This window comes from Pinus tabuliformis, chromosome 9 (genome assembly GCF_031772625.1).
Source record: "Pinus tabuliformis cultivar Carrire ecotype Pingquan chromosome 9, CPIR1, whole genome shotgun sequence".
Taxonomy (NCBI): Eukaryota; Viridiplantae; Streptophyta; class Pinopsida; order Pinales; family Pinaceae; genus Pinus; species Pinus tabuliformis.
Genome location: NC_142307.1, coordinates 1,424,044,186 through 1,424,058,270, shown reverse-complemented (window position 1 = coordinate 1,424,058,270; position 14,085 = coordinate 1,424,044,186). Strand labels below are relative to the sequence as shown.

The 14,085-nt window shown below is 39.1% G+C and overlaps 1 protein-coding gene across 5 annotated transcripts in view; it reads left to right on the top strand.

Moving 5' to 3' along the window:
• LOC149153887 (uncharacterized) overlaps positions 1–14,085 on the top strand; it is a 403,197-nt gene that overhangs the window by 313,923 nt on the left and 75,189 nt on the right. For all 5 annotated transcript variants that reach the window (XM_089438322.1, XM_089438319.1, XM_089438323.1 and 2 more), the window contains one exon: positions 1,908–1,990. In XM_089438322.1, coding sequence (XP_089294448.1) covers positions 1,908–1,990 — 83 coding nt within the window. The remainder of the gene's footprint in view (positions 1–1,907; positions 1,991–14,085) is intronic.

Genomic DNA, 14,085 nt, shown 5'->3' with positions numbered 1-14,085 from the left:
GATTTCAGGATTGGGAGATTGTAATGTTTCCAGGTGACACCACCTGCCCGGGCTACCCCTGCCACCAGTAGAGGACGTGGTCTACCTCCTATAGCTCCTACTTCTAGTTCTTCAGCTTCTAGAGCATAGCAAACTCCACTGCCAACTCCACCAGCACCAGCATCTACATGAAGAGGGAAAGGGAAAGCTGTGGCATTTTCTCGCAAGAGGGGCAGAGGAAATCAATAGGATTAGACTTTAGTTATTTTCTTATGTGCTTGTAAGTTGTACATGAACAATGAACATTGAATATTCAAGAATCAAGACCAAGCATATCACATTCGAATTTCTAAATAGTAAATTTTCATTCTATTTATTTTTTTAAAGTGAACTATGAACTTTGAGAAGTAATTATATTTTAATTTGATTAGATAAGCTGCAACCTGCAATTTAATATGGATAAAAAACTATATTTTGGTGTATATATATAAAACGTGTCCCTCGTGTCTTGTTTCCAGGTCGTTGTGTTTCGTATTGAATACTTGTATTTACGTGTCCTCCGTGTCTCGTGTCCTCGTGTCATGTGACTTAGCTTAGACAATATTGATGTATTGTCTCCGTGGAGGGTGGAGTCTGAGGAGCCCCTCTTGGAGGAGTCACCTTCATGGTTAGAGCCAGTGGCAGATGATCCATTAGAGCAGGGGCAGCAAGAGGAGGACTCGGAGTCAGAGGAGCAGCATCACTCAGAGGAGGAGCAGGAGGAGGAGGAGGAGGACACTGCGGGAGCATCAACATCAACACCATCTGCTATAGATATAGGAGAGCATAGCCCCATACCTAGCACTCATTATTTGACATTAGGTGCAAAGGCAGGGTCAAGGCCTCCTACTACTAGGGGCAGGCCTGGCAAACAGCCCATCATGTTTTCCCGTAAAAGGGGGAGAGGGCAGTGATTTCAGATAGATAGCTGCTAGTTTTATTTGTTGTGCTACATATAACTCATGATGATGAGATACTTTTATATATGTGATGTTATTTTGTATTGGTTCTCCACATTTGAGTCCTTGAATGGACAATTGTCAGGGATCAACAGGATTTGGTATCGCCTTTCATGTATCATTTCTATTTGACATCATATATATCAGTGTTTTCTTCATATTTATGTGCCAATGTGTTTATTTCATGTTTTTATTGCTTTAAATGTTTAAAAATCTGAAAAAAAATGAATATATTATGCATTTTTTATGCTTGCCGATATTTGCCGATATTTTGCCGATATTTTCGCCGATATTGCCGATAAGATATTTTCTGGACCCTCGCCGATATTTTCCCGATACCGATATTATCAACACTGGGATATACACTAGTTGTCTGCATAACAATTGTGTACATAAGCATGTTTCTTTCAGTAAAGTCGTGTACAAAAATCTGGATAAGAAAAGAAAAGTTTTAGTGTGTTTTAAAACACTGATTCACCCCACCCCCCTCAGTGTTTTTCCTTGCTTTGAGTACGTGTCTATTATCTTGTGTTGTGTTTATGTTATCTTTCCTTTTATTTTTTATATACCTTTATTTAGTTACCTGTGCATATGCACACATACACACATTATTATTTTTGTATATAACATTTTAGCTAATATTAACATATTATTCACTTAACCTTGGGAAATATTTAGAAACAAACTCACACACTTAATATTATTTTTTGTTTATAAAACTTTAGCTAATATTAACATATTATTCACTTAACCTTGGGAATTTGCTTTCTAATTGAAACACAGTTCATATTTACTACCAGTCCTTTGAAAATTCATCGGTGGCTTATTCAACATGGTTCACTTTATTTGTTATTTTTCTTAACATTTAGCTTTTTATCATATGAAGTTGATTGACAATGTTTGTAACCCTTGTTTGTTTTATGGTTGCAGCGGAGCTTTTTATAAATGCTCAAAATGTAATAACAAAATGGAGAGACTTGTTGAAACAGTACTTAAAATCTGAAGATGAAGAGGTGTGTAAAAATGTTAAACTTTATTCCAAATCCTCTATCTCTATATATTTATTTGTTTTTCTTTTCTTATATCCTTGATTGATTTGTATTTTTTAAAAATTGAACAGTTTTGAAGTGTGCGTAGGTCCTTGGCATTTTAAGGCACTTTGAGATTTTCCTGCGACACATTAAAGTTTTTTTTTATTTAAGACATTTCGGGCTATATTAATCCCATTTGCTTATTGGGTAGTGGGAGTATGAAAGAAAAAGTTGACAAGAACATAAAGTATGTGAATGCTCTCTCTTTTGAAATTATGTACAAACCCAACATGCATACGTAGATAGTGATTGCATATTTCTTTGTTACCAAAAGTTTGAGAGTGTTTGTTTCAAATTTTATTGCTTTTGAAATTTTTTATTTTCAACAAATTATATGTTTTACTAGCATTTGACAATAGATTTGTATTGTGATTTTTTTTAATTAATTTGTGGTAATGATCTTGTTTTTATTAATTCAATAATATTTGGATACTGGTATGTTGAGATTATAGAAGCTATTGAAATGTAATGTACACATGGTTTGTTTGTTTAGAGAGAAAGGGAGTCAAACGGAGTGGGGGAGAGCTACTGAAATTGTTGATACATCTGTTATTTTGCATCTTGATATTAAAATTTTTAACTCTATATGTGAAAGATATTGAATTGCCATTTGGGGAAAGTATTTCTTTGATAGATTGTCCCAGTATATGAACTTCCTTCATGTACAAGGAACTCGATAAGGTATTTAGGTGCGTTCTTGCGAAACAGATTTCAATGGCTTCCTCCAAGAAAATACAATGTAGCCTAATGTGCTTGGTGCCAAGGTTTGCTTCCATCTACTTGTTCATTTTAGTTTAATAGGCTTGAAATCTAATACCCAAACTTCTAGGTTTTCTTAGTATAATGCTTACTTGAGCATGGAAGTCTTGGAAATTTCTATATGTCGATGTTTTGTATCAAGGGTCAGCTTTTAGGGCCAACAATGCAAATTTTGTTGAGCCTAAGAATGCAAAATTTGAAGGGTGACATTGTAGGTGAAGGGTGATTGTTGTAGAGTTTGTTGAGTGATGATGTTTTAGGTCATAAATAAGTGATTTGTTCCTCATCGGGATGGTTAGGTAACCTTCTCATCAATTGCACTTGTCGTTGCACAAACATGTGATCTTGCATCAATCCTCCTATTACCATTCTAATACCTTTCAAATTATCACCTAGGTGGAAAATGTTCTAACCTCAATAGGAGAGCCTAGAGGCAATTCTTGAGCAAGGTACCCACTGTCACCTCAATGGCCTTGCTCTCGTCTTTAGATGAAAGGAAACTCTCCGGGTCTAGGGGGTATCACTAAAATCTGTCAAGCCTATTGTTGCAACATTTAGGTCTATTTATTTTATTTTGTTAGATCCTCCACCTAGTTGTGAAATCAAACATTAGACCTAAAGAATCGCTTAAAAGTTAGCGATTTCCACCAATGTCGACTTAAGTTCATTAGATTTGTTTGATAATGAGACAAGAAACAATTAGATCCAAACAAAGATTTCCTCAAAATAGATATGCTACTCTTAGACAAGAGAGAATAATAACAAATAAATGTCAGATTGGATGATGAAATTAAAATGATTTTTAATTATGACAAGTCCACTCCAATTAGATATGAAAGTCATTAATGTAATGAACTTCGAAAAGAGGAGCAATCTAGATCTAATGAATGAAATATTTAAGGCCCTAGATTAGGAAAAAAGTAAGGGAAGGAAATTAAATGAATGAATGTTTCTGTTTGAAGAAATGAAATAGAGTAGACTAATGCCTACCCAACTTGGACTATATGGAACACTAGATCTAATATTCATTGTAGTTTATATTAGTAAATTTTCAAAGTCATAGGAAAGGTGAAGGATTGTCTTATGACCATTTAAAATCCTCAAGTATGGTTGGGGGAGATTGTCTTGTTACCCACCACTTCTTGGGTGATTTCCCCAGGAGAAATTTTTCTCCATGATGAGCCTCAACCGGTAGCCAGCAATCCCTTGATGCCTTCTACTAGCTCGTTGTGCCATTTCTCTGCCACCTGAGCTAGCCATGTGGTCCCACACCCACCTGTATTGATTGTATGTTTGAAGGTGGGTCTCCCAAATCTAAAGGTATGTCTTGTCATTTGGTAATTGACTATTGGGTTTACTTATCATGGATACTTCTGGGTGTGGATTAATTGGGGGATTTGGTGGAAAGAGTGGGCTTAGTTTGTGCTTTTGTCCCCTTGATCTCTTTTGGTTGCTACCCTTGGATCTTACTCCTGTGGGATCTCCTTGATTGACCATTTGGTTCTAGGGTGGTACTACTTGGGAAACCCCAACTTTGGGTGCGTGGTCCCGCTCCTTTATCTGCACATACTACCTTTTCACTCGCTATACCCCCATTCATCATTTCTCCTACTTGGGTCAGCATTCCCATTTCGGGTCCACATAGGACTAGCCTCCCTATCCCATTTGCCCCCACCTTGGGTTAAGCCTAAAATGATGCCTTGAAGGTTGAAGCAATTAAAAAAAGAAGAAAAAGCATAATTGGCCACATTTAACTGGAAATTGTACCACAAAATTCAAAAGATGGCCGGGACAAAAATAATTAGTACCTGGGAAAAATCTGACACCGGAGCTCTACCCCATCCATGGCCATCACCCTGGTTCCATAGGCCCTAGATGAACCTTCTCTATCATTCAGGAAACATAATGTATATGCCAAAAGTAGCCCACATGTCTTGGGGAATAATGATCTGCACCATGATTTCGTCCTCCATAAATGCAGAAGGTGCCTCAGGGAAGTGACAAAATGGATGATGAGTGCTCCTCACTCCAAGAAGAACTCAAAGTGCATGGGTATGCCTCAATAAAATACCTCCTCAACCATGACATTATCCAGTTATGGCCTACATCGCCTTTATAGGGCTAAGAGGAGTGACTTGGCATCATAATATGCATATATTGGGGTCCAAAGGTGATTTGCAAGCCTCCTAAGTCATCTCAACGATAAACAACCATCATCAGGGCTCCAGAACAAGCAACGTTCATCAAATAGTGTCAAGGTTAGCCTGGGGTGTGTTGGGCCCATCTGGTCATATCATGTAGTAGTACAATGCCCAACCTTATTGGCCCAATGTTTTAGCAATTTAGTGGTGCATATAGAGGTCAAGTACCATGTGGAGTCATCTCATAGCCCAATGCTTATCTGTGGAGGGGCAACATTGCACCGTGAAGGTCATAACTGCTCTGTGAATCGGGTACAATGACCTCTAGAGTGTTGCTGAAGAGGATCAAGACCATCTCTCAAGGGGTCTTTGATTTTATGACAACACCACTTGAAAAAAATCTCATAAGATCATGTGAGATCAATAATCATTAGGGATGAAAGCCATTAAAGCACCGTAGTGGACCATATCTAATGCTATGGGCATGGGAATACTTCATAGAATACTCACCTTCAAATGCCTAGGTAGATCAAAACTTGTAAACAAGTTACCACACTTATATTAGGGATGATTAGATCATTAAAGCATCGTAGTGGACCATATCTAATGCTATGGGCATGGGAATACTTCATAGAATACTCACCTTCAAATGCCTAGGTATATCAAAACCACACTTATATTAGAGATGATTAGATCAACAACCCTATTAGGTGTTTCCAATCCCCAAGTGGAGTGGCATCTCATAGGTTAGCTCATCAATCCATAATTGTGTGTGATAATGATGGTTACGCAGTGGGAAATACTTTGGGGCAAGTGCCACAACCATGAGACTATGTAGTGCCCTATTTATCAATTTACAGCAAACAGATGAACTCTTACATGAATTTGAAAACAGAAATGCATAAATTGTAATCTGTACCTACCTGAGCTGCTGGCAGACTCCCGATTCCACTGCAGAACTGGTAATTCTGAACTGCTGGCTGATTTGATTCAATTTCGAGACGGCCAATTCCACCCGACCAGACAGAGCAACTGGTTGCTCAATCCAGAGAAGCTCTCCACCGAGGCTCTCCGTCCCTCCGTGCCCAGAACTCAGATCAATCAAAGCTATTCCACTGAAAAGTCTCTTCTTCCGGTTTTTCCCTGATGAGTCTATCCTTCTCTGGTTTTCCCCCCTTTCTTCATGCTCGGACCCTGCTATTTAACCCCTGGGCATGGCGGTGGTCGCCCTCCCACTTGCAGCCACCCCACCCACGCATTGATGGCTCTCTCATCTTCCTACTGTCCTCGGCGCTCTGCAATAACTACTTAGCCGGTTCCACCCACTTTAATAAAGAACTGGTACATGTATATAGATTCTTTTCTTAGGGTGGTTGATATTTACGCTCATGACATTTCCTTTATGTGTTACAACATTTATGACTGATACTTTTATATGTTATAACATTTTATAGCTAATACCTTTTATATGTTATAACATTATATAACTAATACCTTTTATATGTTATAACATTATATAACTAATACCTTTTATATGTTATAACATTATAATGCTATAAAGTTTTATATGATATACTTTATAACTTTTAACTCATATATGGTATAAAGTCAATTAATATATTTCTTGATATTTAAATTATAGATGATATAAAATTAATATATTTTATAAATTCATATTATAAGGTCTAACCATATACTTTATAAAATTTAATACATAGATATATATTATAAAGTTTAAGTTCTAAAATTTTATTAACGGGTTGTTACATACATTCCCCCTTCTGAAAACTTCGTCCCGAAGTTAGAACTTTTAGGTTCAAGGTTTTAACGGCCATGCCTTTTCCTATCTAGCTCCCCAAGCTATACAAACTCATCCTATCCTTCCTAATCTCTTCTGCTCCCATCCTATCCGTCCTCTACTAGAGTATGCCATGGCGTCAATTTACTGACCTAACCATTCATAACACAAAGGTAACAGCGTCGACTATACCGACCTGATTCCCAGTAGGCATCCGACAGTCATCATCACACGTCTAGGGGAGCGTGACTCGCACAGTCCTCCCATGACTCCAGGTTTCGGAGGATAAACGGTGGGTAACACCTCCACCCCTCCAGTAGCATCAGGGTTACTACCCTATCAAAGAATCACTTTGAGCTTTAACTGATCTGAGTTCTGTCATCACGTGGTCATCTCGAAAATTGGATCGATTATCTGCAATCGTAGTTTATTTGCAAGTTTACCTGCAATCTTATACTTACCCAACATTTGTAAGATGTGCATTAGCATATTCGAAATAACTTATGTATTATCTATATATAACAGATTTTTTGTTTATTTTCTCATGCATGTATTCTAACTTTTCTATAGGGTGTATTTACTGCCTGTCTTTTATTTCAGTTGCTCGTTTTGACATGCATAAAATAAAATAGATTTATATTGTTCAATTTCTACCAGAAGTGAATTCATTTGACGGTCTTAATCTTTACTTCAACATTTATAATTGAGTAATATAATCACATATATTGTTTTGGTATCCATGTACCAGCAGGAATTAAACCTATATTATTTTTGGTATCCATGTACCAGCAGGAATTAAACATATATTATGCCGCAAAATTTCATGTTTATCACTAATCATTCAAATGTTTTTGGTTCTCTGACAGAGGTGAAGTAAATATATATACTAAACATAGCGTATAGTTCTTCAAAATGGACATAAACTAGGGTATCTCTGACATATGTCCTCTGTATCCTCCCAAGTCGCTGACCCAGGACTATACTTGTCCCACTGGACCTTAACTTGGTCCACCAGGCGGTTCCTCAGCTGCCGAACTCTACGTTCCAGTATACGTAACGGTTCGACCGTTATGACTCCCTCGTCCGAAACCTGCAATTCTTTCCACTGGATGTTATGAGATAGATCAGCTACATAATGTCTTAATACAGAAACATGAAATACATTATGAATCCTATGCAGGTGGGATGGCAGGGCAAGACGATAGGCAACAGGTCCAACTCTTTCCACGATTTTAAACGGTCCTATAAATCGGGGTGATAACTTTGTCCCTTTCCCGAATCGAATAGTACTTTTGTTTGGTTTGATGCGGACGAAGACCTGGTCCCCTACTTCATACCTCCTATCAGATCGGTGAGCATCAGCATAACTCTTTTGTCTATCCTGTGCTTCCTTTAATCGCTGTCTAATCTGTCTGACCTGTGCTTCCATTTCATGGATTAATTCTGGTCCTATAATCACTCGATCTTCTAACCTGTCCCAACTTAACGGTGTTCTGCACGGCCTTCCATATAGAGCTTCAAATGGAGGCATCCCAATCGAACTGTGGTAACTGTTGTTGTAAGCGAATTCAACCAAGGGTAAATACTTTTCCCAGTGGGATTGCTGATCCATTACATACATCCGCAACATGTCTTCAAGTACTTGATTTACTCTTTCAGTCTGCCCATCAGTTTCAGGATGGTAAGCCGTGCTTAAATTTAGCTGAGTACCTAAGGCTGTCTGCATGCACGTCCAGAATCTGGAAGTGAATCGCGAATCTCTATCGGATATAATCTTCTTAGGTACTCCATGATATCTGATGATTTCGTTTATGAATACTCGAGCCACGTCAGCAACATCATAAGTATCTTTTACCGGAATAAAATGGGTGCTTTTTGTTAATTTATCCACCACTACCAGAATGGCATTGTGTCTTTGAGAAGTAAGAGGTAGTCCGGTGATAAAATCCATAGAAATGGTCTCCCATTTAGACATAGGAATGTCGTGGGGCTGTAAGAGGCCCGCTGGGTGACAATGATCTGCCTTTACCTGCTGACATTCCAAACATTTTGCAACAAATTGAGTGATATCCCGCTTCATGCCTGCCCAAAAGAAGAGTTTCTTGGTATCCGCATACATTTTCCCTACTCCAGGATGAGCACAATATACGGCTTTGTGAGCTTCCCTGAGAATGGTATCTCGGAGATCTTTATCATCGGGAATGTACATCCTTCCATGGAATCGCAAGATCCCATCGCTTTCTAATTCATAACCCTCGAACTTAGATTCTTTTGCCTTAATCCCCTCAAGACTTGCCCTCACTTTTAAATACCAGCTGTCTTTTATAAGGTGATCCAGCACTCGCTGTCTTAAGTCCACCTTAATGGGTATGAGAGAAAATATCCGGGGTCTCCTGCTTAAGGCATCGGCTACCACATTTTCCTTTCCCTTAATATATGATATTCCGAAGTCATACTCACTTAGGAATTCACTCCATCGCCTTTGCCTGGCATTTAAGTCTCTTTGGGTGAACAAATATTGTAGACTTTGATGGTCGCTTTTAAGTGTAAACTTTCGTCCTACCAAATAGTGTCTCCAGATCTTTAAAGCTAGCATCACAGCGGCCAATTCTAAATCGTGAGTAGCATAGAGTTCTTCATGAGGTTTTAGCTTTCTGGAAGCATAAGCTATCACTCCCCTATCCTGCATCAATACTGCACCCAGCCCTTGCTTGGATGCATCAGTACATACTGTAAAGTCTTTGCCCATATCAGGGACTCTTAGGATTGGTGCGCTGGTAAGTAGTCTTTTGAGTTCAGAGAATGCGTTATTACATTCCTCGGTCCACTCATACTTAACACCTTTACGCTGGAGGGTTGTGATTGGCTTCGCGATTTTGGAGAACCCTTCCACATATCTCCGGTAATAACCAGCTAAGCCCATAAAGCTTCGTATCTCATGTGCATTTCTCGGTATTGGCCAATCCATGATCGCTTTTACCTTCTCAGGATCTACTGAGATTCCTTCACCTGATATGATGTGACCCAAATAATGAATCTTTTCCTGAAAGAAGGAACACTTGGACAGTTTTCCATATAACTGACGTTCTCTAAGGCAGGTCAATACTAGCCGCAAATGCTCCTTATGCTCTTCTTCATTCTTGGAATAGATGAGAATATCATCTAAAAGGACTTGTACAAATTTATCAAGATACTGACGGAAAACGCTGTTCATAAGATTCATGAATACGGCTGGCGCATTTGTTAACCCAAATGGTACCACAGTAAATTCATAGTGCCCAAAACGTGTCCGGAATGCTGTCTTAGAGATATCATTTTCAGAAATCCTTAGCTGATGATATCCTGATCGAAGATCAATTTTTGAGAAGACAGAAGTTCCTTTCATTTGATCGAAAAGATCATCGATCCGCGGCATAGGGTATTGATTCTTTACTGTAGCGCGATTCAAGTCCCGATAGTCTATACATAATCTTAAGGATCCATCTTTCTTCTTCACAAAAATTACAGGAGCGCCCCACGGTGAGGTACTGGGCCGAATAAGCCCTATATCGAGTAGTTCCTTCAACTGGATTTGCAATTCCTGAAGTTCTGGAGCTGTCATTCTATAAGGCGTTTTAGAAATCGGCTGGGTACCTGGCTTTAATTCAATAGTGAGATCCACTTCTCTTACCGGGGTAATCCTGGTAGTTCCTTTGGAAATACATCCGGGAACTCGGCTAACACCGGATATTGTTCTAAGGACGGTCCCTTTCCTGGCTTACTTCGTGAATTGCATAAGCCTGACATCCCTTCCTTAAACAACGCTTCACCTGCATTGCCGAAATGTAGCGTAAAGAGATTTCTCTCTTAATTCCTTGAATTTGGATTACTTCTCCCTCATCATTTAAGCCCAAAATCCTTTTTCCATAACAATCTACCCACGCTTGGTGAGCTTCCAGCCAATCCATACCTATGATAAGATCATACGTCCCTAGGGTGGTAACGTACACTTTTAGTTTAGTCGAACAGACCCCTAGGTCAATTTTGCATTGATCCACACTCAAGCCCACGGTTTGGAGTTCTCCTGAGGCCATTTCCACTTGGTGGAAATCATTTTGTCTACGAGCTGCCAGCCCACATTTGTTTAATGCATATGACGAAATGAAACTATCTGTGGCACCAGTATCAAATAAGATTTTGAGTTTTACACCATTGATAATACCTGAAGATTCCACAACAGTGGATTGATGGGCTGCTTGGTCGTGGTTGACTACTGCATGAATCCTATGATTACTTCGCTTGGCTGATATCGGCTCCCTCCCAGTGCTTTGCAATATGTCCGATGACGCTTCTGGGCAGTTACGCTGGAAATGCGGCCCCCCACATCCCCAACAATTGAGCTGTGCTGATCCTCTTGAATTAAGGTGTGAGTTTCTAGAGAACGAGCCGCGTCCTCCCATGCTGGTTCCTCTCGCACCCCTTCCTCTACTGGTGGTCCCTCGCGGTGCCCATGGTCTGGTGCTGGACGATTCTGCAGCTATAGTGTTTACCGCCATGGGAACTCTTGTCCCCATACCTGGGGTATACCTGCTACTGTAAGGTGGCCTCGAGCTACCTCCTCTGAAAAAGTTCCGGGGAGCCTTCCCTGGGAGTCCTGATTGTAAAGGCCCTGCTGGCCCTATATCCTTTTTGATTCCAAGGTGCTCTTCTGCATAACGGCTACATTCGACTGCCTCGGCTACCGATGATGGTTTCCACATACTTACCAAGGCTCTGATGCGGGGGTTTAACCCAAATATGAAACGTTCAGCTTGACGTTCATCAGAGTCTAAGTAGGGAATGTATTTTACCAGCTCCATAGACCTTATTTCGTACTCTTCCACCGTTTTACTTCCCTGAATTAGTGTATGAAAGGCTCTGGCTTGCTGTTGTTGAAAATATGGAGGTAAATACTTCGCTCGGAACCTTTCCTCGAACAGATCCCAAGGAACGTTGTCTGATGTAAGGTGTAGCTGCTTTTCCAGGTTTCCCCACCAAATCAGGGTACTTTCCTTTAGTTGAAACACGGCAATTTTTGTCTTGGCTGAAGGCGAATATTCTCTTAACCTAGAGCACCGGTTCATCCCTTCCAGCCATGCCTCAGCGCGTTCACCAGCTCGACCTCCCAAAAATTCTGGGAGTCTAATTTTCTGAAGCTCTCTAGAGATGTCTTCTCTCGATCCTCTGGGCTCCAAATTATGTGGTTCCGCTGAACTGGTGGCTGCATGCTGAGATTCCTCTTTGTTTTTAGCCTTAGTTGATTCCTTTAATGTTTCCAACAAGGCCTGCAAAGAGTTCATTATCACAGCTAACTCTGGCGCTTGAGCGTTTGATGTTGACTGCTGCCTTGGTGGTGACGAGGGTGAGGGGGATGGCGACGGTGGCGGTGGCGATGGCGACGGTGGCGGCATTAATGGTGATGATGCTGCCTGGTCACGTCGTCGTCGCTCATACGTCTTTACCATAGTAATGGTTCCTGAACACAAATAAAATGTATATATATATATAAAAAATGGGGCAGATAACCGAATTTTAACACACCAATTTCCTTGCAACTTCACATTTAAAACGGGTATAGTTTTGCTATTTTTACCCGCTAGGCGGATCTTACTGGTACCGAGGTCAAGGAGGGTGGCCACGCGACCTCCTTGTCCTAATGCAGGGTTTTTCTAAAAATGAATAATGCAGAAGTGTATGGTTATTAGCCGCTAAGGTAAGACATCCAAAGTTTATTTACCTAACAACATCCACAAAATGAAATGTTTAGATGTCCCGATCACAAGGTACATTGGTAACATACCCGTCACCCCTCAATCTAGCTATTATTTTTAAAGACGGACATACATATTTATATTTTTGAATATATTACTTAGTCATGGATAAAAACCCATCATTTATAAGTATATATATCTTTATAGTCCAATTTATTCCAAGCATCACAATCATCTTTAACTTGAGGACTTTATATCGATCTCCCTTTATAGGGTGGCAAAGGCTCCTTACTGAACTGGAATTTTGGCATTTAGACTAGTCCATTTGAATATTACCTCCTAAATTTGGCAGACCATTTTCTGGACAAGAGTATACCCCAAGAATCTGGATTATCTGCTACAACTACATTCATTGAAAGAGGTAAAGCAAGGTGGTTTGCCAACCTTACTCGCAAGTTTTAATAATACCGCAAACCTTGATGTCTCATGAATATACATAAAACTTTGTGTGAAACCTGGGAATTTCCATTTCTCTTAATATGACTGATTTATCCTGGTTGGCATACCTTGTTTTTGGTAACATAGCTGATACAAGTATGAAGTCATATGATTAAACATAATATGAACATTCCAAATGTAATTCTGACCAAAATAGTTGAAACAGAATAATTCTCTAAGAGTCGTTACAGAGTATCATACAGCAAAACATTATATTGTTTTCAAACTGCAGCCTAACAATTCCTTAAATATTTTAAGGGCGGTTTAATTTTTGTTTGCAAGATATTTAAAGACTTGACAAATTTTTGTAAGGAGACAGTATTTCTTTTTAAGCCTACGCACAAAATCTAAGTCCTATTTGGGTAGCTTGTACTAGATTTGGGTTAACGCATAAAAATAATTCTGCTGCCGCACCTATGCTAATGAAATTTTAGATGTCTGATCTTGTTTCATGATGAAATATTTCTGGTTTCAACAATAATTTCAGTTATCACATGATTTTTGTTTAGTTTTAGAATTGACCGTTTTAACTAACGATTCATTTTTACTTTATAGGATTGATGTTTTGACAGAAAAGGTCTAGATGTAGAATATAATAGAAATGTTGGATCTTTTCCATCAGTGCACTTTTCCATTCATTATTAAATTCTATTTAAATTTTCATTCACTTCCCTTATCAAGGTGCCATTTTAGCACTAAAATGACCAACCGTCAAACTGTTTTTAAATTTTTAGAATAAACTATGCAAAAGAGACATTATATCTTGCATGATATAGAATTTCCTGCTAGGAGGAACAGATGGATTTCTCATCTATTTCTAACACCTTGGTGCATCGTTTCCTGTACAAAAGAAGAATGCAGACAAATGTAATAACCTGCATACATTCATGACAGTTTGAGAGGATGAAAAGCCTGAATTGTATCATGGTTAACAGATTGTAAAAAGCAAACTTGCGCATAAGCACATGAACTGCTAATCAAGGGAACCCTTGAACAAACAACTGACATCAACCAAGAATTCATTTGAATTTATTAAATTTGAAAAGGAAATTCAGTGGTCCTGGCATGTTCAATTTCTAAAAGAAACTAAAG